This window comes from Salvelinus alpinus, chromosome 5 (assembly GCF_045679555.1).
Source record: "Salvelinus alpinus chromosome 5, SLU_Salpinus.1, whole genome shotgun sequence".
In the NCBI taxonomy this organism is placed as follows: Eukaryota; Metazoa; Chordata; class Actinopteri; order Salmoniformes; family Salmonidae; genus Salvelinus; species Salvelinus alpinus.
The window spans coordinates 2028341-2054995 of record NC_092090.1 but is presented as its reverse complement, the minus strand read 5'-3'; the positions used below and the strand labels follow the sequence as shown (position 1 = coordinate 2054995).

At 46.4% G+C, this 26655-nt stretch overlaps 2 protein-coding genes across 9 annotated transcripts in view; one reads left to right on the top strand and one right to left on the bottom strand.

Moving 5' to 3' along the window:
• Nucleotides 1-10866, top strand: part of ntrk3b (neurotrophic tyrosine kinase, receptor, type 3b) — a 162640-nt gene extending 151774 nt beyond the window's left edge. For both annotated transcript variants that reach the window (XM_071400341.1, XM_071400340.1), the window contains 2 exons: nucleotides 2603-2761; nucleotides 8781-10866. In XM_071400341.1, coding sequence (XP_071256442.1) covers nucleotides 2603-2761; nucleotides 8781-8966 — 345 coding nt within the window. In that variant the 3' untranslated portion in view covers nucleotides 8967-10866. The remainder of the gene's footprint in view (nucleotides 1-2602; nucleotides 2762-8780) is intronic.
• The window catches only part of LOC139575404 (A-kinase anchor protein 13-like), a 122553-nt gene continuing 106313 nt past the window's right edge, over nucleotides 10416-26655 (bottom strand). For 2 of the 7 annotated variants that reach the window (XM_071400333.1, XM_071400335.1), the window contains exons 20-23: nucleotides 22928-22978; nucleotides 19359-19817; nucleotides 18083-18419; nucleotides 10416-13990 (exon numbers count right to left, since the gene is read on the bottom strand). In XM_071400333.1, the coding sequence (XP_071256434.1) occupies nucleotides 13941-13990; nucleotides 18083-18419; nucleotides 19359-19817; nucleotides 22928-22978 (897 nt within the window). In that variant the 3' untranslated portion in view covers nucleotides 10416-13940. The remainder of the gene's footprint in view (nucleotides 13991-18082; nucleotides 18420-19358; nucleotides 19818-22927; nucleotides 22979-26655) is intronic. The other 5 variants (XM_071400336.1, XM_071400339.1, XR_011674943.1 and 2 more) reach the window with 4 other exon arrangements.

Sequence of the window (26655 nt, the reverse complement as noted above, 5' to 3'; positions counted from 1 at the left end):
AAACATACAAGTGTTATATATCAAAATACATCTGTTAATCCAGCTGCAGTGTCAGATTTAAAAAAGGCTTTACGGCGAAAGCAGACCATGTGATTATCTGAGGACAGCACCCCACCATACAAACAGATGAAAATCATATTTCATCCCGCCAGGCGCGACATTAATGCCGTACCTTTGATGATCTTCTTCTGTTGGCACTCCAAAATGACTTGTTACATGATAAGAAGTCAACACAGTGGGGCGGTCCACGATGTGCCCCTCTTGGTTCTCTTATATGATAAGAAGTCAACACAGTGGGGCGGTCCACGATGTGCCCCTCTTGGTTTTCTTATATGATAAGAAGTCAACACAGTGGGGCGGTCCACGATGTGCCCCTCTTGGTTCTCTTATATGATAAGAAGTCAACACAATTGGGCGGTCCACGATGTGCCTCTCTTGGTTCTCTTATATGATAAGAAGTCTACACAGTGGGGCGTTCCACGATGTGCCCCTCGTGGTTCTCTTAAATGATAAGAAGTCAACACAGTGGGGCGGTCCATGATGTGCCCCTCTTGGTTCTCTTATATGATAAGAAGTCAACACAGTGGGGCGGTCCATGATGTGTCCCTCTTGGTTCTCTTATATGATAAGAAGTCAACACAGTGGGGCGGTCCACGATGTGCCCCTCTTGGTTCTCTTATATGATAAGAAGTCAACACAGTGGGGCGGTTCACGATGTGCCCCTCTTGGTTCTCTGTGGAGTCGTGGTAGTCCATCCAGTATTGTGCTGGTCGTGGTACTCCATCCAGTATTGTGCTGGTCGTGGTACTCCATCCAGTATTGTGCTGGTCGTGGTAGTCCATCCAGTATTGTGCTGGTCGTGGTACTCCATCCAGTATTGTGCTGGTCGTGGTAGTCCATCCAGTATTGTGCTAGTCGTGGTACTCCATCCAGTAATGTGCTGGTCGTGGTACTCCATCCAGTATTGTGCTGGTCGTGGTACTCCATCCAGTACTGTGCTGGTCGTGGTCGTCCATCCAGTATTGTGCTGGTCGTGGTACTCCATCCAGTAATGTGCTGGTCGTGGTCGTCCATCCAGTATTGTGCTGGTCGTGGTACTCCATCCAGTATTGTGCTGGTCGTGGTAGTCCATCCAGTACTGTGCTGGTCGTGGTACTCCATCCAGTATTGTGCTGGTCGTGGTCGTCCATCCAGTATTGTGCTGGTCGTGGTACTCCATCCAGTATTGTGCTGGTCGTGGTACTCCATCCAGTACTGTGCTGGTCGTGATAGTGTCTGTGTCCTTCACACCCAACCCCAAGGTGATAGTGTCTGTGTCCTTCACACCCAACACCAAGGTGATAGTGTCCTTCACACCCAACCCCAAGGTGATAGTGTCTGTGTCCTTCACACCCAACACCAAGGTGATAGTGTCCTTCACACCCAACCCCAAGGTGATAGTGTCTGTGTTCTTCACACCCAACCCCAAGGTGATAGTGTTCTTCACACCCAACCCCAAGGTGATAGTGTCTGTGTTCTTCACACCCAACCCCAAGGTGATAGTGTTCTTCACACCCAACCCCAAGGTGATAGTGTCTGTGTTCTTCACACCCAACCCCAAGGTGATAGTGTTCTTCACACCCAACCCCAAGGTGATAGTGTCTGTGTTCTTCACACCCAACCCCAAGGTGATAGTGTTCTTCACACCCAACCCCAAGGTGATAGTGTTCTTCACACCCAACCCCAAGGTGATAGTGTTCTTCACACCCAACCCCAAGGTGATAGTGTCTGTGTCCTTCACACCCAACCCCAAGGTGATAGTGTCTGTGTCCTTCACACCCAACCCCAAGGTGATAGTGTCTGTGTTCTTCACACCCAACCCCAAGGTGATAGTGTCCTTCACACCCAACCCCAAGGTGATAGTGTCTGTGTTCTTCACACCCAACCCCAAGGTGATAGTGTCCTTCACACCAAACCCCAAGGTGAACGGAAAAAGAACGGAAAACTCCAAAAGTCCCAATAAACGTTGAATAAACTGATAAAACTCGGTTGAAAAATCCTACTTTATGATGTTTTTCTCATATGTATCAAATAAAATCAGAGCCGGAGCAATTCGCCGTGTATACCGAACGCTCTTCAGAAGACAATGTCGAGGTCCCCCGTGCGCCGTCGAAAACAAAGAAAATACCGGACCTGTCATTGCAAAAGCTCTTATTCGGCCTCACATCAAGCTAGACACCCCATTCAACCTTCTACTGCCTGTTGACATCTAGTGGAAGGCGTATGAAGTGCATACATATCAATAAATAAAAGCCAGTTGAAAAGGCAGGCCATGAAACAGAGCCTTGTTTTCAGATTTTTCACTTCCTGTATGGAAGTTTGCTGCCAAATGAGTTCTGTTTTACTCACAGATATAATTCAAACAGTTTTAGAAACTTGAGAGTGTTTTCTATCCAATAGTAATAATAATATGCATATTGTACGATCTAGAACAGAGTACGAGGCCGTTTCATTTGGGCACGATTTTTTCCAAAGTGAAAACAGCGCCCCCTTATTGACAAGAAGTTAACCTGTATCAGGTCACACCATGCTGTACTGATGTTGTCCTGTTAACATGTTTCAGGTCGGAGGTCACACCATGTTGCCGATCCGCTGGATGCCCCCTGAGAGCATCATGTACAGAAAGTTCACAACAGAGAGTGACGTTTGGAGCTTTGGAGTCATCCTCTGGGAGATCTTCACCTACGGGAAACAGCCGTGGTTTCAGCTGGGCAACAACGAGGTATTCTGGACCACCAACACCTTGTCTGCATCCCATAGGTCAAGAGTAGTGGGCTATATAGGCAGTAGGACGCCATTAGGTATACTGGACCACTAGGAGCACCCCTAGTGACTATATAACACATTTAGGAGCACCCCTAGTGACTATATAACACATTTAGGAGCACCCCTAGGAGCACCCCTAGTGACTATATAACACATTTAGGAGCACCCCTAGGAGCACCCCTAGTGACTATATAACACATTTAGGAGCACCCCTAGGAGCACCCCTAGTGACTATATAACACATTTAGGAGCACCCCTAGTGACTATATAACACATTTAGGAGCACCCCTAGTGACTATATAACACATTTAGGAGCACCCCTAGTGACTATATAACACATTTGGGAGCACCCCTAGGCGCACCCCTAGTGACTATATAACACATTTGGGAGCACCCCTAGGCGCACCCCTAGTGACTATATAACACATTTAGGAGCACCCCTAGTGACTATATAACACATTTAGGAGCACCCCTAGTGACTATATAACATATTTAGGAGCACCCCTAGTGACTATATAACACATTTAGGAGCACCCCTCTTCCTGAGGCCCGGCCCAACTCTTCCTGAGGCCCTGCCCAACTCTTCCTGCGGCCCGGCCCAGCTCTTCCTGAGGCCCTGCCCAGCTCTTCCTGAGGCCCGGCCCAGCTCTTCCTGAGGCCCGGCCCACCTCTTCCTGAGGCCCGGCCCAACTCTTCCCGAGGCCCGGCCCAACTCTTCCCGACGCCCGGCCCACCTCTTCCCGAGGCCCGGCCCAACTCTTCCCGACGCCCGGCCCACCTCTTCCCGAGGCCCGGCCCAACTCTTCCTGAGGCCCGGCCCAACTCTTCCCGAGGCCCGGCCCAACTCTTCCCGAGGCCCGGCCCAACTCTTCCCGAGGCCCGGCCCAACTCTTCCCGAGGCCCGGCCCAACTCTTCCCGAGGCCCGACCCACCTCTTCCCGACGCCCGGCCCACCTCTTCCCGAGGCCCGGCCCACCTCTTCCCGACGCCCGGCCCACCTCTTCCCGAGGCCCGGCCCACCTCTTCCTGAGGCCCGACCCACCTCTTCCTGACGCCCGGCCCACCTCTTCCTGAGGCCCGGCCCAACTCTTCCTGAGGCCCGGCTCTCTGTGATGATTTATTGATGCAGTACTACAGAACTCCCAGGGGAGGGGTAATCAATGGAATTCAATTAATATGACTCTTCAAAGCAAGTGTGTTAGTAAAATCAAACTGTCCTTAAGAATTAACCGGTCAAGGGGTGCACATTCCCCTCGTAATTCATGCACTTGAAGTGATATTCCCCACATTTCTAGAAAATAATATTAACCTGTAGTCAGTGGAGCATTTTAGTGGTTTGGAACCAGAATCTCTATAGTGTAAAAACAGGTGTACAATACTCACTGCATCCTCTCTCTGTCTCTCAGTTTGACTGACTCCTACACCCTACACCCTACACCCTAAACCCTACACCCTAACCCCTCCTCTCTCTGTCTCTCTGTATGACTGACCCCTACACCCTAACCCCTACACCCTAACCCCTACACCCTAACCCCTCCTCTCTCTGTCTCTCTGTTTGACTGACCCCTACACCTTAACCCCTACACCCTAACCCCTCCTCTCTCTGTCTCTCTGTTTGACTGACTCCTACACCCTAACCCCTACACCCTAACCCCTACACCCTAACCCCTCCTCCCTCTGTTTGACTGACCCCTACACCCTAACCCCTACACCCTAACCCCTACACCCTAACCCCTACACCCTAACCCCTCCTCTCTCTGTCTCTCTGTTTGACTGACCCCTACACCCTAACCCCTACACCCTAACCCCTCCTCTCTCTGTCTCTCTGTTTGACTGACCCCTACACCCTAACCCCTACACCCTAACCCCTCCTCTCTCTGTCTCTCTGTTTGACTGACCCCTACACCCTAACCCCTACACCCTAACCCCTCCTCTCTCTGTTTGACTGACCCCTACACCCTAACCCCTACACCCTAACCCCTCCTCTCTCTGTCTCTCTGTTTGACTGACTCCTACACCCTAACCCCTACACCCTAACCCCTCCTCTCTCTGTCTCTCTGTTTGACTGACTCCTACACCCTAACCCCTACACCCTAACCCCTCCTCTCTCTGTTTGACTGACCCCTACACCCTAACCCCTACACCCTAACCCCTCCTCTCTCTGTCTCTTTGTTTGACTGACTCCTACACCCTAACCCCTACACCCTAACCCCTCCTCTCTCTGTCTCTCTGTTTGACTGACTCCTACACCCTAACCCCTACACCCTAACCCCTCCTCTCTCTGTCTCTCTGTTTGACTGACTCCTACACCCTAACCCCTACACCCTAACCCCTCCTCTCTCTGTCTCTCTGTTTGACTGACCCCTACACCTTAACCCCTACACCCTAACCCCTCCTCTCTCTGTCTCTCAGTTTGACTGACTCCTACACCCTAACCCCTACACCCTAACCCCTCCTCTCTCTGTCTCTCTGTTTGACTGACCCCTACACCCTAACCCCTACACCCTAACCCCTCCTCTCTCTGTCTCTCTGTTTGACTGACCCCTACACTCTAACCCCTACACCCTAACCCCTCCTCTCTCTGTCTCTCTGTTTGACTGACCCCTACACCCTAACCCCTACACCCTAACCCCTCCTCTCTCTGTCTCTCTGTTTGACTGACCCCTACACTCTAACCCCTACACCCTAACCCCTCCTCTCTCTGTCTCTCTGTTTGACTGACCCCTACACCCTAACCCCTACACCCTAACCCCTCCTCTCTCTGTTTGACTGACCCCTACACTCTAACCCCTACACCCTAACCCCTCCTCCCTCTGTCTCTCTGTTTGACTGACTCCTACACCCTAACCCCTACACCCTAACCCCTCCTCTCTCTGTCTCTCAGTTTGACTGACCCCTACACCCTAACCCCTACACCCTAACCCCTCCTCTCTCTGTCTCTCTGTTTGACTGACTCCTACACCCTAACCCCTACACCCTAACCCCTCCTCTCTCTGTCTCTCTGTTTGACTGACCCCTACACCTTAACCCCTACACCTTAACCCCTACACTCTAACCCCTACACCCTAACCCCTCCTCTCTCTGTCTCTCTGTTTGACTGACCCCTACACCCTAACCCCTACACCCTAACCCCTCCTCTCTCTGTCTCTCTGTTTGACTGACCCCTACACCCTAACCCCTACACCCTAACCCCTCCTCTCTCTGTCTCTCTGTTTGACTGACCCCTACACCTTAACCCCTACACTCTAACCCCTACACCCTAACCCCTCCTCTATCTGTCTCTCTGTTTGACTGACTCCTACACCCTAACCCCTACACCCTAACCCCTCCTCTCTCTGTCTCTCTGTTTGACTGACCCCTACACTCTAACCCCTACACCCTAACCCCTCCTCTCTCTGTCTCTCTGTTTGACTGACCCTGTCGTAGAAAATCACTTCAAATATAACTCTTACAAGAACTTTGTGAACTCAAATAAGATTTTTAATACAAATTGTATCACAATCTGGAATGTCCGCGGAACACACCCCGCGGCACACACACCGCGGAACACCCCCCTCCCAGAGCCTTAGCTCCTATATTTATACACACATAGCACTATGTCCATCCCTTATGCAAATGAAGTCTCCCTTCTCAAGTCATTCGCCACCACTATCCTCTAGTTCAAGCTTCCCGCTTGTTCACGCCCAATAACGCCCACATCTGCTCTCAGCTAGACTACAATGGTGGCCGGACCCTCCATCCTAGTGTGTCAGCATAATGTGTCAATGTACTCTTTGTTTTGTTTGCCTTTATTGGAATCAGCAGATTCTGTCTTATAAACCTCTGTTTAGAAGCAGCTGACTATGGATCCCTCTATCTTTAGTGTGTCAGCATAATGTGTCAATGTACTCTTTGTTTTGTTTGCCTTTATTGGAATCAGCAGATTCTGTCTTATAGGCCTTCCTTTTAGAAGCAGCTGACTATGGATCCCTCTATCTTTAGTGTGTCAGCATAATGTGTCAATGTACTCTTTGTTTTGTTTGCCTTTATTGGAATCAGCAGACTCTGTCCTATAAACCTCTGTGTAGAAGCAGCTGACTATGGGTCCTTTTTATCATTAGTGTGTCAGGTCAGCAGACCATGTGTCTCCCCCTTTCATTAATGTGTCCAATTGTCTTAGGCATATTTCTCTAGTATGTGTCTTATTGGAATTGTCAGACTATATGTCTCTTCTACCATTAGCATCCAGTTGCCTTATGTTACTACTACAACCCCTACACCCTAACCCCTACACCCTAACCCCTCCTCTCTCTGTCTCTCTGTTTGACTGACCCCTACACCCTAACCCCTACACCCTAACCCCTCCTCTCTCTGTCTCTCTGTTTGACTGACCCCTACACCCTAACCACTACACCCTAACCCCTCCTCTCTCTGTCTCTCTGTTTGACTGACCCCTACACCTTAACCCCTACACCCTAACCCCTACACCCTAACCCCTACACCCTAACCCCTCCTCTCTCTGTCTCTCTGTTTGACTCTCCTACACCCTAACCCCTACACCCTAACCCCTACACCCTAACCCCTACACCCTAACCCCTCCTCTCTCTGTCTCTCTGTTTGACTGACCCCTACACCCTAACCCCTACACTCTAACCCCTACACCCTAACCCCTCCTCTCTCTGTTTGACTGACCCCTACACCCTAACCCCTACACCCTAACCCCTCCTCTCTCTGTCTCTCTGTTTGACTGACCCCTACACCCTAACCCCTACACCCTAACCCCTCCTCTCTCTGTTTGACTGACCCCTACACCCTAACCCCTACACCCTAACCCCTCCTCTCTCTGTCTCTCTGTTTGACTGACCCCTACACCCTAACCCCTACACCCTAACCCCTCCTCTCTCTGTCTCTCTGTTTGACTGACCCCTACACCCTAACCCCTACACCCTAACCCCTACACCCTAACCCCTCCTCTCTCTGTCTCTCTGTTTGACTGACCCCTACACCCTAACCCCTACACCCTAACCCCTACACCCTAACCCCTACACCCTAACCCCTCCTCTCTCTGTCTCTCTGTTTGACTGACTCCTACACCCTAACCCCTACACCCTAACCCCTCCTCTCTCTGTTTGACTGACCCCTACACCCTAACCCCTACACCCTAACCCCTCCTCTCTCTGTCTCTCTGTTTGACTGACCCCTACACCCTAACCCCTACACCCTAACCCCTCCTCTCTCTGTCTCTCTGTTTGACTGACCCCTACACCCTAACCCCTACACCCTAACCCCTACACCCTAACCCCTCCTCTCTCTGTCTCTCTGTTTGACTGACCCCTACACCCTAACCCCTACACCCTAACCCCTCCTCTCTCTGTTTGACTGACCCCTACACCCTAACCCCTACACCCTAACCCCTCCTCTCTCTGTCTCTCTGTTTGACTGACCCCTACACCCTAATCCCTACACCCTAACCCCTCCTCTCTCTGTCTCTCTGTTTGACTGACCCCTACACCCTAATCCCTACACCCTAACCCCTCCCCTCTCTGTCTCTCTGTTTGACTGACCCCTACACCCTACACCCTAACCCCTACACCCTAACCCCTCCTCTCTCTGTCTCTCTGTTTGACTGACTCCTACACCCTAACCCCTACACCCTAACCCCTCCTCTCTCTGTCTCTCTGTTTGACTGACCCCTACACCCTAGCCCCTCCACCCTAACCCCTCCTCTCTCTGTCTCTCTGTTTGACTGACCCCTACACCCTAACCCCTACACCCTAACCCCTCCTCTCTCTGTCTCTCTGTTTGACTGACCCCTACACCCTACACCCTAACCCCTACACCCTAACCCCTCCTCTCTCTGTCTCTCTGTTTGACTGACCGCTACACCCTACACCCTAACCCCTACACCCTAACCCCTCCTCTCTCTGTCTCTCTGTTTGACTGACTCCTACACCCTAACCCCTACACCCTAACCCCTCCTCTCTCTGTCTCTTCAGGTCATAGAGTGTTTAATACAGGGTCAGGTCCTGGACAGGCCGAGGGTTTGTCCCAAGGAGGTGTATGACCTGATGCTGGGCTGCTGGCAGAGGGAACCACAGAAGAGGTTGAACATCAAGGACATTCAGAAGGTCCTCTATGCCCTGGGGAAAGATACACCTGTCTACCTGGATATACTCGGCTAGCAGCAGTTCTACCTGGTCCTCTATGCCCTGGGGAAAGATACACCTGTCTACCTGGATATACTCGGCTAGCAGCAGTTCTACCTGGTCCTCTATGTCCTAGGGAAAGATACACCTGTCTACCTGGATATACTCGGCTAGCAGCAGTTCTACCTGGTCCTCTATGCCCTGGGGAAAGATACACCTGTCTACCTGGATATACTCGGCTAGCAGCAGTTCTACCTGGTCCTCTATGCCCTGGGGAAAGATACACCTGTCTACCTGGATATACTCGGCTAGCAGCAGTTCTACCTGGTCCTCTATGTCCTGGGGAAAGATACACCTGTCTACCTGGATATACTCGGCTAGCAGCAGTTCTACCTGGACGGAGTAGGGTGAAGTTCACCCTAGACACTCACCTTGGATCAGTTTTGCATTTTTCTAACCAATGGTTAAGGTTAAGATTGGCGGAGGGGAAGCTGATCCTAGACCTGTACCTTAGGGGAAATTTTATCCTGGAGATTGCCTGGATGTGTTGGGCTTAAATCGTCTGGATGTAATGCTTGTTGGACAGATAGACTGATGGACAACCAGGAAATAACCAAACAGCCAGTTCCTTACTGTTCCACTGTCAACAGAACCTACACGTCTGGGAAGGACCCAAGTGCCTGATCCACTTTTTCCATATACTGAATAAAAGTATCAAAAAACACAAACGTTTACATTTTGTTTCCTGATACAGTGGACACACCGTGTCAGTCTGTCATGGAAAGGTGTTCCTAATATTCTGTCCACTCAGTGTTTATACAGTGGACACACCGTGTCAGTCTGTCATGGAAAGGTGTTCCTAATATTCTGTCCACTGTGTGTATACTGTGCATTCGGAAAGTATTCAGGACCCTTGACTGTTTCCACATTTTGTTACGTTACAGCCTTATTCTAAAAATGATAAAATATATATTTTTCCTCTCAATCTACACACAACACCCCATAATGACAAAGCGAAAATAGGTTTTTAGACATTTTTGTGAAGGTATAAAAAAATAGCTGTGCAGCGACGCTCCTCATCCAATCCGACGGAGCTTGAGAGGATCTGCAGAGAAGAATGGGAGAAACTCCCCAAATACAGGTGTGCCAAGCTTGTAGCATCATACTCAAGACGAATCGAGGCTATAATCACTGCTAAAGGTGCGTCAACAAAGTACTGAGTAAAGGGTCTGAATAGTTATGGAAATGTGATATTTTTAGTGTTTTTTTTACTTATAAATGATAAAAAATGAAAACATGTTTTTGCTTTGTCAGTATGGGGTATTGTGTGTAGATGATCCATTTTAGAATAAGGCTGTAATGTAACATAATGTGGAAAAGGTCAAGGGGTCTGAATAGTTTCTGAATGTACTATATATTATCTATAGTTATTTAATGAAGATGATGTTTAAAATAAACTGCAAGAAAAACACACAAAACATACTGTAAATGAAGAGAAATCATGTATTTTCATTAGTATATATTGATATATTACATAGCTTTAATTTATTTACGTTTCATTAGTATATATTGATATATTACATATATTTGATTTATTTACTTTTCATTAGGAGATGTCAGTCTGCCATGTCTGTCACGAAGGACACACCCCCTTTCTGGAGAAACTGAAACTGTCAAACTATTGGCAGGTGACTTGATGATGAAAGCCTTACTGCTCTCTGATTGGCTGGGTCCGAGTTCTCATGCGAATGAGGCTCCCTCATGTCTGTCCAATGAACTGGAGGAAGGAGAACTCACCAATCAACATCCAACAAACTACAAGTATATTTTAATTGAAGTGAATGTACATAATATAAATATCTGTATGTTAACTTATCTTTCCTTGGATTCTTTAAGTTCCTTTTCCAACACGGTGGCTATAAACGGACTAACTACATATTCTCTGACTTCTGTTTTTCATCAAAGTGACGATCACAGAGGTGATCAGTTATTGTCTTCAGGACTCACGTATAGGGAGGGTTGAGTTGACTGACACAACTCTAGAAAGAGAAGGAGAGACTTTTTACAATGTGGAGGTCACCCAAATCAGTGGAGGCTGGTGGAGGGGAGGACGGCTCACAATAATGTCTGGAACAGAGCGAATGGAATCGAACACATAGAAACTCTGTGTTTGATGTATTTGATCCCGTTCCACTCATTCCACTCCAGCCATTACCACGAGCCCGTCCTCCCCAATTAAGGTGCCACCAACCTCCTGTGCTCCAAATTATATTTCCACAGGAGGTGAAAAAATCATAGAACTTTCCAGTTTATTGGATTTTTACGTATAGAACAATGTGTTAAGATGTCCCACAACCCCCTCTGCCTGCCACCAAACACAGACACATGCTTTGATACTGTGCTGTCATTTTCATGCTTTATGGTGGGAAACTGTGCTCTTTCACTGTCAAGAAAACATTTTTGTAACCGAAAGTATTCCAAGACAATTTTAGCTAGGTACATGTGTATACCACCCACAGTATCAGGGTTAAGGGTAACTCAGCCACACTACCCTAAATGGAGGTCTTCTTCTCTGTAAACCTAGATTATATTACTAAATGTAGGTCTTCTTCTCTGTATACCTAGATTATATCACTAAATGTAGGTCTTCTTCTCTGTAAACTAGATTATATCACTAAATGGAGGTCTTCTTCTCTGTAAACTAGATTATATCACTAAATGTAGGTCTTCTTCTCTGTAAACTAGATTATATCACTAAATGTAGGTCTTCTTCTCTGTATAACTAGATTATATCACTAAATGTAGGTCTTCTTCTCTGTATAACTAGATTATATCACTACATGTAGGTCTTCTTCTCTGTATAACTAGATTATTATCACTAAATGTAGGTCTTCTTCTCTGTATACCTAGATTATATCACTAAATGTAGGTCTTCTTCTCTGTATACCTAGATTATATCACTAAATGTAGGTCTTCTTCTCTGTATAACTAGATTATATCACTAAATGTAGGTCTTCTTCTCTGTATAACTAGATTATATCACTAAATGTAGGTCTTCTTCTCTGTAAACTAGATTATATCACTAAATGTAGGTCTTCTTCTCTGTATAACTAGATTATATCACTAAATGTAGGTCTTCTTCTCTGTATACCTAGATTATATCACTAAATGTAGGTCTTCTTCTCTGTATAACTAGATTATATCACTAAATGTAGGTCTTCTTCTCTGTATAACTAGATTATATCACTAAATGTAGGTCTTCTTCTCTGTATAACTAGATTATATCACTAAATGGAGGTCTTCTTCTCTGTATAACTAGATTATATCACTAAATGTAGGTCTTCTTCTCTGTATAACTAGATTATATCACTAAATGTAGGTCTTCTTCTCTGTATAACTAGATTATATCACTAAATGTAGGTCTTCTTCTCTGTATAACTAGATTATTATCACTAAATGTAGGTCTTCTTCTCTGTATACCTAGATTATATCACTAAATGTAGGTCTTCTTCTCTGTATAACTAGATTATATCACTAAATGTAGGTCTTCTTCTCTGTATAACTAGATTATATCACTAAATGTAGGTCTTCTTCTCTGTATACCTAGATTATATCACTAAATGGAGGTCTTCTTCTCTGTATACCTAGATTATATCACTAAATGTAGGTCTTCTTCTCTGTATACCTAGATTATATCACTAAATGTAGGTCTTCGTCTCTGTATAACTAGATTATATCACTAAATGTAGGTCTTCTTCTCTGTATACCTAGATTATATCACTAAATGTAGGTCTTCTTCTCTGTATACCTAGATTATATCACTAAATGGAGGTCTTCTTCCTGTAAACTAGATTATATCACTAAATGTAGGTCTTCTTCTCTGTATACCTAGATTATATCACTAAATGTAGGTTTTTGTCTCTGTATAACTAGATTATATCACTAAATGTAGGTCTTCTTCCTGGAATCTTCAACAGTTTGTTATAAAACACATGAAGCATTTACGAACAAGTTCTTAAACTTTAGAAAACAAAAAGTATAGTACGAGTGTAGTATTCTGCATGAGTAGTAAGATTCTATGTTATTCCATAGAGGATAGACAGACTCCTAGACCTGCTCATTTAAAACCATTCAGATTCTATGTCATTCCATACAGAGGACAGACAGACTCCTAGACCTGCTCATTTAAAACCATTCAGAGACGATTACTCTGTAGCTCAAATCACTCTCCATCATCATTGGTTAGGATAATGGTATTGTCTTCATTTAGTCCATCACATACCTACAGTATCTAACATAGAAGCAGTTTCCTTATTGTTATAGACAATCTTTAACCTACAGTATCTAACATAGAAGCAGTTTCCTTATTGTTATAGACAATCTTTAACCTACAGTATCTAACATAGAAGCAGTTTCCTTATTGTTATAGACAATCTTTAACCTACAGTATCTGACATAGAAGCAGTTTCCTTATTGTTATAGACAATCTTTAACCTACAGTATCTGACATAGAAGCAGTTTCCTTATTGTTATATTTTTTCAGCAGGTAAAAGTCAGGAGCCAATCTGTAGTGAGACAGAAGATTGCAGTTGGAGCTTATGACACACATGATGAGAGACCTTCCTATTGTGTGTCAGTTGGGAGTGTTTGTGAGGACGTAGAGGGTGTGTGAGTTGGGAGTGTTTGTGAGGACGTAGAGGGTGTGTGAGTTGGGAGTGTTTGTGAGGACGTAGAGGGTGTGTGAGTTGGGAGTGTTTGTGAGGACGTAGAGGGTGTGTGAGTTGGGAGTGTTTGTGAGGACGTAGAGGGTGTGTGAGTTGGGAGTGTTTGTGAGGACGTAGAGGGTGTGTGAGTTGGGAGTGTTTGTGAGGACGTAGAGGGTGTGTGAGTTGGGAGTGTTTGTGAGGACGTAGAGGGTTTGACGATGGGGGCACTTTGGCAACTTGGCCTTCCATTCAGCTGGTGAGAGGGACGTTGCATTGACACCAGAGAAGATGAAGAGGGGTCGCCTCAGCAGAAGTAGATCTCTCCATCTATAGGAGGCTCTAGGTGCTGGGTATCTACGGAGACAAACAGAGAAACAGACTACAATCAAACCACTGTTGTATTTACACGGCCTAGTGAACGTTTACACACCCCTTGTACAGTCTTCACATTTTGCTGCACAACATTTTTTTAATCATAATTTGATTAAACATTTGATTAAATTGGACCATATTTTCAAGTATTGTGTTGGCAGCATCATGTTATGGGCATGCTTGTCATCGGAAAGGACTGGGGAGTTTGTCAGGATCAGAAAAACATGAAGGGAGCAGTCTTCTGAAACCGAACTTTGGGATAGAGTTGTTGAGGGGTCCTGACGCGTCCAGTCCTGATTTCTCTGAAACCTAACTCTGGGATAGAGTTGTTGAGGGGTTCTGATGGGTCCAGTCTCAGTCCTGATTTCTCTGAAACCTAACTCTGGGATAGAGTTGTTGAGGGGTTCTGATGGGTCCAGTCTCAGTCCTGATTTCTCTGAAACCTAACTCTGGGATAGAGTTGTTGAGTGGTCCTGACGGGTCCAGTCTCAGTCCTGATTTCTCTGAAACCTAACTCTGGGATAGAGTTGTTGAGGGGTCCTGACGGGTCAAGTCTCAGTCCTGATTTCTCTGAAACCTAACTCTGGGATAGAGTTGTTGAGGGGTCCTGACGGGTCTAGTCTCAGTCCTGATTTCTCTGAAACCTAACTCTGGGCTAGAGTTGTTGAGGGGTCCTGACGGGTTTAGTCTCAGTCCTGATTTCTCTGAAACCTAACTCTGGGATAGAGTTGTTGAGGGGTTCTGATGGGTCCAGTCTCAGTCCTGATTTCTCTGAAACCTAACTCTGGTATAGAGTTGTTGAGGGGTCCTGACAGGTCCAGTCTCAGTCCTGATTTCTCTGAAACCTAACTCTGGGATAGAGTTGTTGAGGGGTCTCTGATGGGTCCAGTCTCAGTCCTGATTTCTCTGAAACCTAACTCTGGGATAGAGTTGTTGAGGGTCTCTGATGGGTCCAGTCTCAGTCCTGATTTCTCTGAAACCTAACTCTGGGATAGAGTTGTTGAGGGGTTCTGATGGGTCCAGTCTCAGTCCTGATTTCTCTGAAACCTAACTCTGGGATAGAGTTGTTGAGGGGTTCTGATGGGTCCAGTCTCAGTCCTGATTTCTCTGAAACCTAACTCTGGGATAGAGTTGTTGAGTGGTCCTGATGGGTCCAGTCTCAGTCCTGCTTTAAATTTGAGTAAAAATCAGAGACACGGTCTGAATGTTGCTGGGAGTCATATCAATGACTCCCAAATCAATGTACTGAGCTTGAGTAATAATGACAAAAACGATGTATAAATGTTGCCCTAAGAGTAAAGCACAGATGGTGGTATTGTATTCAAATTGTTGCCAAAGGTGCATTAACTCTCGGTGTGAAGACATACTCAATAAAGACAACTTAGTTTTTTAATTTGTACTGTCTTGGCCAAAAGTTTTGAGAATGACACAAAAATTTATTTTCACAAAGTTTGCTCTTTCAGTGTCTTTAGATATTTTTTGTCAGATGTTACTATGGAATACTGAAGTATAATTAAAAGCATTTCATAAGTGTCAAAAGCTTTTATTGACAATTACATGAATTTGACGCAACGAGTCAATATTTGCAGTGTTGACCCTTCTTTTTCAAGACCTCTGCAATCCGCCCTGGCATGCTGTCAATTAACTTCTGGGCCACATCCTGACTGATGGCAGCCCATTCTTGCATAATCAATGCTTGGAGTTTGTCAGAATTTGTGGATTTTTGTTTGTCCACCCGCCTCTTGAGGATTGACCACAAGTTCTCAATGGGATTAACTTCTTTGGGCTAGGGGGCAGTATTTTGACGTCCGGATGAAAAACGTGCCCAAAGTAAACTGCCTGCTACTCAGGCCCAGAAGCTAGGATATGCATATAATTGGTATTTAGATAGAAAACACTCTAACGTTTCTAAAACGTTTAAAATTATGTCTGTGAGTATAACAGAACTTATTTGGCAGGCGAAACCCCGAGGACAAACCATCCAGGATTTTTTTTGTTGAGGTGACAGTCTTTTCAACGAGATTTCTATGTGTTTCTAGATTTATAAGGCACTTGCTTGCAGTTCCTATCGCTTCCACTGGATGTCAACAGTTGGGTGATGTTTTTCTTTAGAGAAATTAAGAGGTTTGGCAGTTCAGAACGAGGGTCCAGCCTAGTGCACTCTAATGTTTTGATGCGTGCTCCTATCCGGTATTGAACACTGTTTATCCCGTCTTAAATTTTATTGATTATTTACATAAAAAAATACCTAAAGTTGTATTAGGAAAGTTGTTTCAAATGTTTGGACAGCGTTTACAGGTAACTTATTAGATATTTTGTAGTAATGCTGGGCGATTTGGAACCAGTGTTTTTCTGAATAAAACACGCCAAATAAATGGACATTTTGGAGAGATAACGACGGAATTAATCAAACAAAAGGACCATTTGTGATGTTTATGGGACAAATTGGAGTGCCAACAGAAGTTCTTCAAAGGTAAGGCATGAGTTAAGGTCTGGGGAGTTTCCTGGCCATGGACCCAAAATATCAATGTTTTGTTCCCCGAGCCACTTAGTTATCACTTTTGCCTTATGGCAAGGTGCTCCATCATGCTGGAAAAGGCATTGTTCGTCACCAAACTGTTTCTGGATGGTTGGGAGAAGTTGCTCTCGGAGGATGTGTTGGTACCATTCTTTATTCATGGCTGTGTTCTTAGGCAAAATTGGAGTGAGCCTACTCCCTTGGCTGAGAAGCAACCCCACACATGAATGGTCTCAGGATGCTTTACTGTTGGCATGACACAGGACTGATGATAGCGCTCACCTTGTCTTCTCCGGACAAGCTTTTTTTTTTCGGTTGCCCCAAACAATCGGAAAGGGGATTCATCAGAGAAAATGACTTTACCCCAGCCCTCAGCAGTCCATCCCTGTACCTTTTGCTGAATATCAGTCTGCCCCTGATATTTTTCCTGGAGAGAAGTGGCTTGTTTGCTGCCCTTCTTGACACCAGGCCATCCTCCAAAAGTCTTCGCCTCACTGTGCGTGCAGATGCACTCACACCTGCCTGCTGCCATTCCTGAGCAAGCTCTGTACTGTTGGTGTCCCGATCCCACAGCTGAATCAACTTTAGGAGACAGTCCTGGCGCTTGCTGGACTTTCTTGGGGCGCCCTGAAGCCTTCTTCAAAACATTTGATCCGCTCTCCTTGAAATTCTTGATGATCCGATAAATGGTTGATTTAGGTGCAATCTTACTGGCAGCAATATCGTTGCCTGTGAAGCCCTTTTTGTGCAAAGCAATGATGACGGCACGTGTTTCCTTGCAGGTAACCATGTGTGACAGAGGAAGAACAATGATTCCAAGCACCACCCTCCTTTTGAAGCTTCGTCTGTTATTTGAACTCAATCAGCATGACCGAGTGATCTCCAGCCTTGTCCTTGTCAACACTCACACCCGTGTTAACGAGAGAATCCCTGACAGGATGTCAGCTGGTCCTTTTGTGCCAGGGCTGAAATGCAGTGGAAATATTTTTGGGTGATTCAGTTAATTTGCATGGCAAAGAGGGACTTTGCAAATAATTGCAATTTGTCTGATCACTCTTCATAACATGTCCTCCCCGTCTCAACACTGTAGTTATACCTGCTGACTGTCCTCCCTGTCTCAACACTGTAGTTATACCTGGTGACTGTCCTCCCTGTCTCAACATTGTAGTGTAGTTATACCTGCTGACTGTCCTCCCTGTCTCAACACTGTAGTTACACCTGCTGACTGTCCTCCCTGTCTCAACACTGTAGTGTAGTTAAACCTGCTGACTGTCCTCCCTGTCTCAACACTGTAGTGTAGTTAAACCTGCTGACTGTCCTCCCTGTCTCAACACTGTAGTTATACCTGCTGACTGTCCTCCCTGTCTCAACACTGTAGTGTAGTTAAACCTGCTGACTGTCCTCCCTGTCTCAACACTGTAGTGTAGTTAAACCTGCTGACTGTCCTCCCTGTCTCAACACTGTAGTTACACCTGGTGACTGTCCTCCCTGTCTCAACACTGTAGTGTAGTTATACCTGCTGACTGTCCTCCCTGTCTCAACACTGTAGTGTTTACCTGGTGACTGCGTACCCTGATCCTTCTTCTTCTTCTTCTTCTTGTCCTTCTTGTTCTGGCTCCTGTCTTTAGCCAGCTGCAGCAGTCTGTTCGGCATCTGGTTCTGACTGTCTCCACTAGGGGCCTTTAGGGCCGGGGCCTCAGAGAAAGGGTTTAGGCTCTTCCCTTTCGTCGAGGTCGGGGAGTATTTCCTGGGAGAGGAGGAGAGCTCAGTGGGGTCTTTGTCCAGGGAGGTAGAGGAGGAGAGCTCAGTGGGGTCCATGGGGTCTTTGTCCAGGGAGGAGGGGAAGTGGGAGGAGTCGTCTGAGGTGGAGGAGGGAGTTCTCTGTATCCACCTCTGTTGGAGATGACAGGAGGAAGGGTTATGAATATGATATTACATTATATTAAACATTATAATAATGTTGTCTGTGTCGGTAAAGCCACCGGGTTTCTTCATGCATCGTGCCGACAGAAACAGACATCTCCCTGGTAAGAAGACGGGCGGGGATGTATGCTTCATGATAAACAACTCATGGTGTAATCATAACAACATACAGGAACTCAAGTCCTTTTGTTCACCTGACCTAGAATTTCAAACAATGAAATGCCGACCACATTATCTCACAAGAGAATTCTCTTCGATCATAGACACACCCCCAAGCAGATACCTCGACGGCCCTCAAGGAAATTCGCTGGAAACTAAACTGAAAACCATATATCCTGAAGCTGCATGTATTGTAGCAGGAAATTTTAACAAAGCTAATTTGAGAACAAGGCTACCTAAATTGTATAGTATAGTTAATATGATAGCTATTATAGTACAGATAGTATTGTATAGATATAATATAGATATTATAGTATAGATATTGTAGTAAAGATATTGTAGTAAAGATAGTATAGTAGATAGTGTAGAATAAAGTTGATGGATATAAAAGTATAGATAATATAGATAATATAAATAGTATAGTATAGATACTATAGATAGTATAGTATAGATAATATAGATAGTATAGTATAGATAACATAGATAGTATAGTATAGATAATATAGATAGTATAGATAACATATTATAAATATGATAGATATTATAGTATATATTATAGTATAGATAGTACAGATAATATATTATAGTATAAATATAATATAAATATAATATGGATATTATAGTATGGATAGTATAGTCAGATACAATATTATAAATATGTTACGATATTATAGTATAGATATTTTATTATAGATAGATCATTTGAATAAATATCATAGATATACTAGTATAGATATTATAGCATCTTACCTTAGCCATTCTCATGTGTTCTACCCTCTCCATTTCTCTGTGTATGTTTTCTCTGTCTCGATCTAGTTTCTTCTGAGCGTCTCTCAGTCTCTCTAGATCTATCAGATAGTCCTTCTTCTTCCTTTGTAGCGCCACCCTCTCCGTATCTAGCTCCCTGCTCCTCCTCCCCGTCTCCTCTTCCTGTACCAGGAGCTGCACCTCCCTGTCTGTCAGCTGCTGCTCCCGCACCTCCCACTCCCTCTCCCTCCTCCTCTTCTCCTGGTCGTGTGTGGCCTGTTGGCGCTGCAGCGTGGCCAGCTCCTGCCTGTGTTTCTCCAGGCTGCGCTGTTTCTCCTGCTCGATCAGGGAGTTGTGGCGGGAGGAGGGCCGGGAGGAGGAGAAGGAGGTGAGGCGTTCGGGGCGGTTGGTGAGAGCCTGGCGCTGATCCTCAATGAAGCTGTCCTGCTGGACCACCACTGTCTGAAGGGACACAGAGACAGATACACCACTGTCTGTAGGGACACAGAGACAGATACACCACTGTCTGCAGGGACACAGAGACAGATACACCACTGTCTGCAGGGACACAGAGACAGATACACCACTGTCTGCAGGGACACAGAGACAGATACACCACTGTCTGCAGGGACACAGAGACAGATACACCACTGTCTGCAGGGACACAGAGACAGATACACCACTGTCTGCAGGGACACAGAGACAGATACACCACTGTCTGTGGGGACACAGAGACAGATACACCACTGTCTGCAGGGACACAGAGACAGATATACCACTGTCTGCAGGGACACAGAGACAGATACACCACTGTCTGCAGGGACACAGAGACAGATATACCACTGTCTGCAGGGACACAGAGACAGATACACCACTGTCTGCAGGGACACAGAGACAGATATACCACTGTCTGCAGGGACACAGAGACAGATACACCACTGTCTCCAGGGACACAGAGACAGATACACCACTGTCTGGGGGGACACAGAGACAGATACACCACTGTCTGCAGGGACACAGAGACAGATACACCACTGTCTGCAGGGACACAGAGACAGATACACCACTGTCTGCAGGGACACAGAGACAGATACACCACTGTCTGCAGGGACACAGAGACAGATACACCACTGTCTGCAGGGACACAGAGACAGATACACCACTGTCTGGGGGGACACAGAGACAGATACACCACTGTCTGCAGGGACACAGAGACAGATACACCACTGTCTGCAGGGACACAGAGACAGATACACCACTGTCTGGAGGGACACAGAGACAGATACACCACTGTCTGCAGGGACACAGAGACAGATATACCACTGTCTGCAGGGACACAGAGACAGATACACCACTGTCTGCAGGGACACAGAGACAGATATACCACTGTCTGCAGGGACACAGAGACAGATACACCACTGTCTGCAGGGACACAGAGACAGATACACCACTGTCTGTGGGGACACAGAGACAGATACACCACTGTCTGCAGGGACACAGAGACAGATACACCACTGTCTGCAGGGACACAGAGACAGATACACCACTGTCTGCGGGGACACAGAGACAGATACACCACTGTCTGTGGGGACACAGAGACAGATACACCACTGTCTGCAGGGACACAGAGACAGATAAATCACTGTCTGCAGGGACACAGAGACAGATACACCACTGTCTGTGGGGACACAGAGACAGATACACCACTGTCTGCAGGGACACAGAGACAGATACACCACTGTCTGCAGGGACACAGAGACAGATACACCACTGTCTGCAGGGACACAGAGACAGATACATCACTGTCTGCAGGGACACAGAGACAGATACATCACTGTCTGCAGGGACACAGAGACAGATATACCACTGTCTGCAGGGACACAGAGACAGATACACCACTGTCTGTAGGGACACAGAGACAGATAAACCACTGTCTGTGGGGACACAGAGACAGATATACCACTGTCTGCAGGGACACAGAGACAGATATACCACTGTCTGCAGGGACACAGAGACAGATACACCACTGTCTGCAGGGACACAGAGACAGATACACCACTGTCTGCAGGGACACAGAGACAGATACATCACTGTCTGCAGGGACACAGAGACAGATACACCACTGTCTGTGGGGACACAGAGACAGATATACCACTGTCTGTGGGGACACAGAGACAGATATACCACTGTCTGCAGGGACACAGAGACAGATATACCACTGTCTGCAGGGACACAGAGACAGATACACCACTGTCTGCAGGGACACAGAGACAGATACACCACTGTCTGCAGGGACACAGAGACAGATACACCACTGTCTGCAGGGACACAGAGACAGATACACCACTGTCTGCAGGGACACAGAGACAGATACACCACTGTCTGCAGGGACACAGAGACAGATATACCACTGTCTGTAGGGACACAGAGACAGATACACCACTGTCTGCAGGGACACAGAGACAGATACACCACTGTCTGTGGGGACACAGAGACAGATACACCACTGTCTGCAGGGACACAGAGACAGATATACCACTGTCTGCAGGGACACAGAGACAGATACACCACTGTCTGTGGGGACACAGAGACAGATACACCACTGTCTGCAGGGACACAGAGACAGATACACCACTGTCTGCAGGGACACAGAGACAGATACACCACTGTCTGCAGGGACACAGAGACAGATACACCACTGTCTGCAGGGACACAGAGACAGATATACCACTGTCTGCAGGGACACAGAGACAGATACACCACTGTCTGTGGGGACACAGAGACAGATACACCACTGTCTGCAGGGACACAGAGACAGATACACCACTGTCTGCAGGGACACAGAGACAGATACACCACTGTCTGCAGGGACACAGAGACAGATACACCACTGTCTACAGGGACACAGAGACAGATACACCACTGTCTGCAGGGACACAGAGACAGATACACCACTGTCTGCAGGGACACAGAGACAGATACACCACTGTCTGCAGGGACACAGAGACAGATACACCACTGTCTGCAGGGACACAGAGACAGATACACCACTGTCTGCAGGGACACAGAGACAGATACACCACTGTCTGGGGGACACAGAGACAGATACACCACTGTCTGCAGGGACACAGAGACAGATACACCACTGTCTGCAGGGACACAGAGACAGATACACCACTGTCTGCAGGGACACAGAGACAGATACACCACTGTCTGCAGGGACACAGAGACAGATACACCACTGTCTGCAGGGACACAGAGACAGATACACCACTGTCTGCAGGGACACAGAGACAGATACACCACTGTCTGTGGGGACACAGAGACAGATACACCACTGTCTGCAGGGACACAGAGACAGATACACCACTGTCTGCAGGGACACAGAGACAGATACACCACTGTCTGCAGGGACACAGAGACAGGTACACCACTGTCTAAAACACATAAACACATAAACACATGAACACATAGTCAGACTGAAGTGAAGAGGAGTCATTCAGCTTCTTCTGGTTAAGTACAGCACAGCTAGTCCCAAGTCATCAGGAGAGAGGACAGGTGAGGACACTGACCTGCAGGGTGCTGAGCAGGTCATGGAGGTGGCTCACACTGTGGAGGACCTGCTAGAAGATAACAGAGATGGATCACACTATGAAGGGTTGGAGGACCTGATAGAAGACAACAGAGATGGATCACACTGTGAAGGGTTGGAGGACCTGATAGAAGACAACAGAGATGGATCACACTATGAAGGGTTGGAGGACCTGATAGAAGACAACAGAGATGGATCACACTATGAAGGGTTGGAGGACCTGATAGAAGACAACAGAGATGGATCACACTATGAAGGGTTGGAGGACCTGATAGAAGACAATAGAGATGGATCACACTATGAAGGGTTGGAAGACCTGATAGAAGATAACAGAGATGGATCACACTATGGAGGGTTGGAGGACCTGATAGAAGACAACAGAGATGGATCACACTATGAAGGGTTGGAGGACCTGATAGAAGATAACAGAGATGGATCACACTGTGAAGGGTTGGAGGACCTGATAGAAGACAACAGAGATGGATCACACTATGAAGGGTTGGAGGACCTGATAGAAGACAACAGAGATGGATCACACTATGAAGGGTTGGAGGACCTGCTAGAAGATAACAGAGATGGATCACACTGTGAAGGGTTGGAGGACCTGATAGAAGACAACAGAGATGGATCACACTATGAAGGGTTGGAGGACCTGATAGAAGACAACAGAGATGGATCACACTATGAAGGGTTGGAGGACCTGATAGAAGACAACAGAGATGGATCACACTATGAAGGGTTGGAGGACCTGATAGAAGACAACAGAGATGGATCACACTATGAAGGGTTGGAGGACCTGATAGAAGACAACAGAGATGGATCACACTATGAAGGGTTGGAGGACCTGATAGAAGACAACAGAGATGGATCACACTATGAAGGGTTGGAGGACCTGATAGAAGACAACAGAGATGGATCACACTATGAAGGGTTGGAGGACCTGATAGAAGACAACAGAGATGGATCACACTATGAAGGGTTGGAGGACCTGATAGAAGACAACAGAGGTGGATCACACTGTGAAGGGTTGGAGGACCTGATAGAAGACAACAGAGATGGATCACACTATGAAGGGTTGGAGGACCTGATAGAAGACAACAGAGATGGATCACACTATGAAGGGTTGGAGGACCTGATAGAAGACAACAGAGATGGATCACACTGTGAAGGGTTGGAGGACCTGATAGAAGATAACAGAGATGGATCACACTATGAAGGGTTGGAGGACCTGATAGAAGACAACAGAGATGGATCACACTATGAAGGGTTGGAGGACCTGATAGAAGACAACAGAGATGGATCACACTATGAAGGGTTGGAGGACCTGATAGAAGACAACAGAGATGGATCACACTATGAAGGGTTGGAGGACCTGATAGAAGATAACAGAGATGGATCACACTATGAAGGGTTGGAGGACCTGATAGAAGACAACAGAGATGGATCACACTATGAAGGGTTGGAGGACCTGATAGAAGACAACAGAGATGGATCACACTATGAAGGGTTGGAGGACCTGATAGAAGACAACAGAGATGGATCACACTATGAAGGGTTGGAGGACCTGATAGAAGACAACAGAGATGGATAACACTATGAAGGGTTGGAGGACCTGATAGAAGACAACAGAGATGGATCACACTATGAAGGGTTGGAGGACCTGATAGAAGATAACAGAGATGGATCACACTATGAAGGGTTGGAGGACCTGATAGAAGACAACAGAGATGGATCACACTATGAAGGGTTGGAGGACCTGATAGAAGACAACAGAGATGGATCACACTATGAAGGGTTGGAGGACCTGATAGAAGACAACAGAGATGGATCACACTATGAAGGGTTGGAGGACCTGATAGAAGACAACAGAGATGGATCACACTATGAAGGGTTGGAGGACCTGATAGAAGACAACAGAGATGGATCACACTATGAAGGGTTGGAGGACCTGATAGAAGATAACAGAGATGGATCACACTATGGAGGGTTGGAGGACCTGATAGAAGACAACAGAGATGGATCACACTATGAAGGGTTGGAGGACCTGATAGAAGACAACAGAGATGGATCACACTATGAAGGGTTGGAGGACCTGATAGAAGACTACAGAGATGGATCACACTATGAAGGGTTGGAGGACCTGATAGAAGACAACAGAGATGGATCACACTATGAAGGGTTGGAGGACCTGATAGAAGACATCAGAGATGGATCACACTGTGAAGGGTTGGAGGACCTGATAGAAGACAACAGAGATGGATCACACTATGAAGGGTTGGAGGACCTGATAGAAGACAACAGAGATGGATCACACTGTGAAGGGTTGGAGGACCTGATAGAAGACAACAGAGATGGATCACACTGTGAAGGGTTGGAGGACCTGATAGAAGACAACAGAGATGGATCACACTGTGAAGGGTTGGAGGACCTGATAGAAGACAACAGAGATGGATCACACTATGAAGGGTTGGAGGACCTGATAGAAGACAACAGAGATGGATCACACTGTGAAGGGTTGGAGGACCTGATAGAAGATAACAGAGATGGATCACACTGTGAAGGGTTGGAGGACCTGATAGAAGACAACAGAGATGGATCACACTATGAAGGGTTGGAGGACCTGATAGAAGACAACAGAGATGGATCACACTATGAAGGGTTGGAGGACCTGATAGAAGACAACAGAGATGGATCACACTATGAAGGGTTGGAGGACCTGATAGAAGACAACAGAGATGGATCACACTATGAAGGGTTGGAGGACCTGATAGAAGACAACAGAGATGGATCACACTATGAAGGGTTGGAGGACCTGATAGAAGACAACAGAGGTGGATCACACTGTGAAGGGTTGGAGGACCTGATAGAAGACAACAGAGATGGATCACACTATGAAGGGTTGGAGGACCTGATAGAAGACAACAGAGATGGATCACACTATGAAGGGTTGGAGGACCTGATAGAAGACAACAGAGATGGATCACACTATGAAGGGTTGGAGGACCTGATAGAAGATAACAGAGATGGATCACACTGTGAAGGGTTGGAGGACCTGATAGAAGACAACAGAGATGGATCACACTATGAAGGGTTGGAGGACCTGCTAGAAGACAACAGAGATGGATCACACTATGAAGGGTTGGAGGACCTGCTAGAAGATAACAGAGATGGATCACACTGTGAAGGGTTGGAGGACCTGATAGAAGACAACAGAGATGGATCACACTATGAAGGGTTGGAGGACCTGATAGAAGACAACAGAGATGGATCACACTGTGAAGGGTTGGAGGACCTGATAGAAGACAACAGAGATGGATCACACTATGAAGGGTTGGAGGACCTGATAGAAGACAACAGAGATGGATCACACTATGAAGGGTTGGAGGACCTGATAGAAGACAACAGAGATGGATCACACTATGAAGGGTTGGAGGACCTGATAGAAGATAACAGAGATGGATCACACTGTGAAGGGTTGGAGGACCTGATAGAAGACAACAGAGATGGATCACACTATGAAGGGTTGGAGGACCTGCTAGAAGACAACAGAGATGGATCACACTATGAAGGGTTGGAGGACCTGATAGAAGACAACAGAGATGGATCACACTATGAAGGGTTGGAGGACCTGATAGAAGACAACAGAGATGGATCACACTATGAAGGGTTGGAGGACCTGATAGAAGACAACAGAGATGGATCACACTG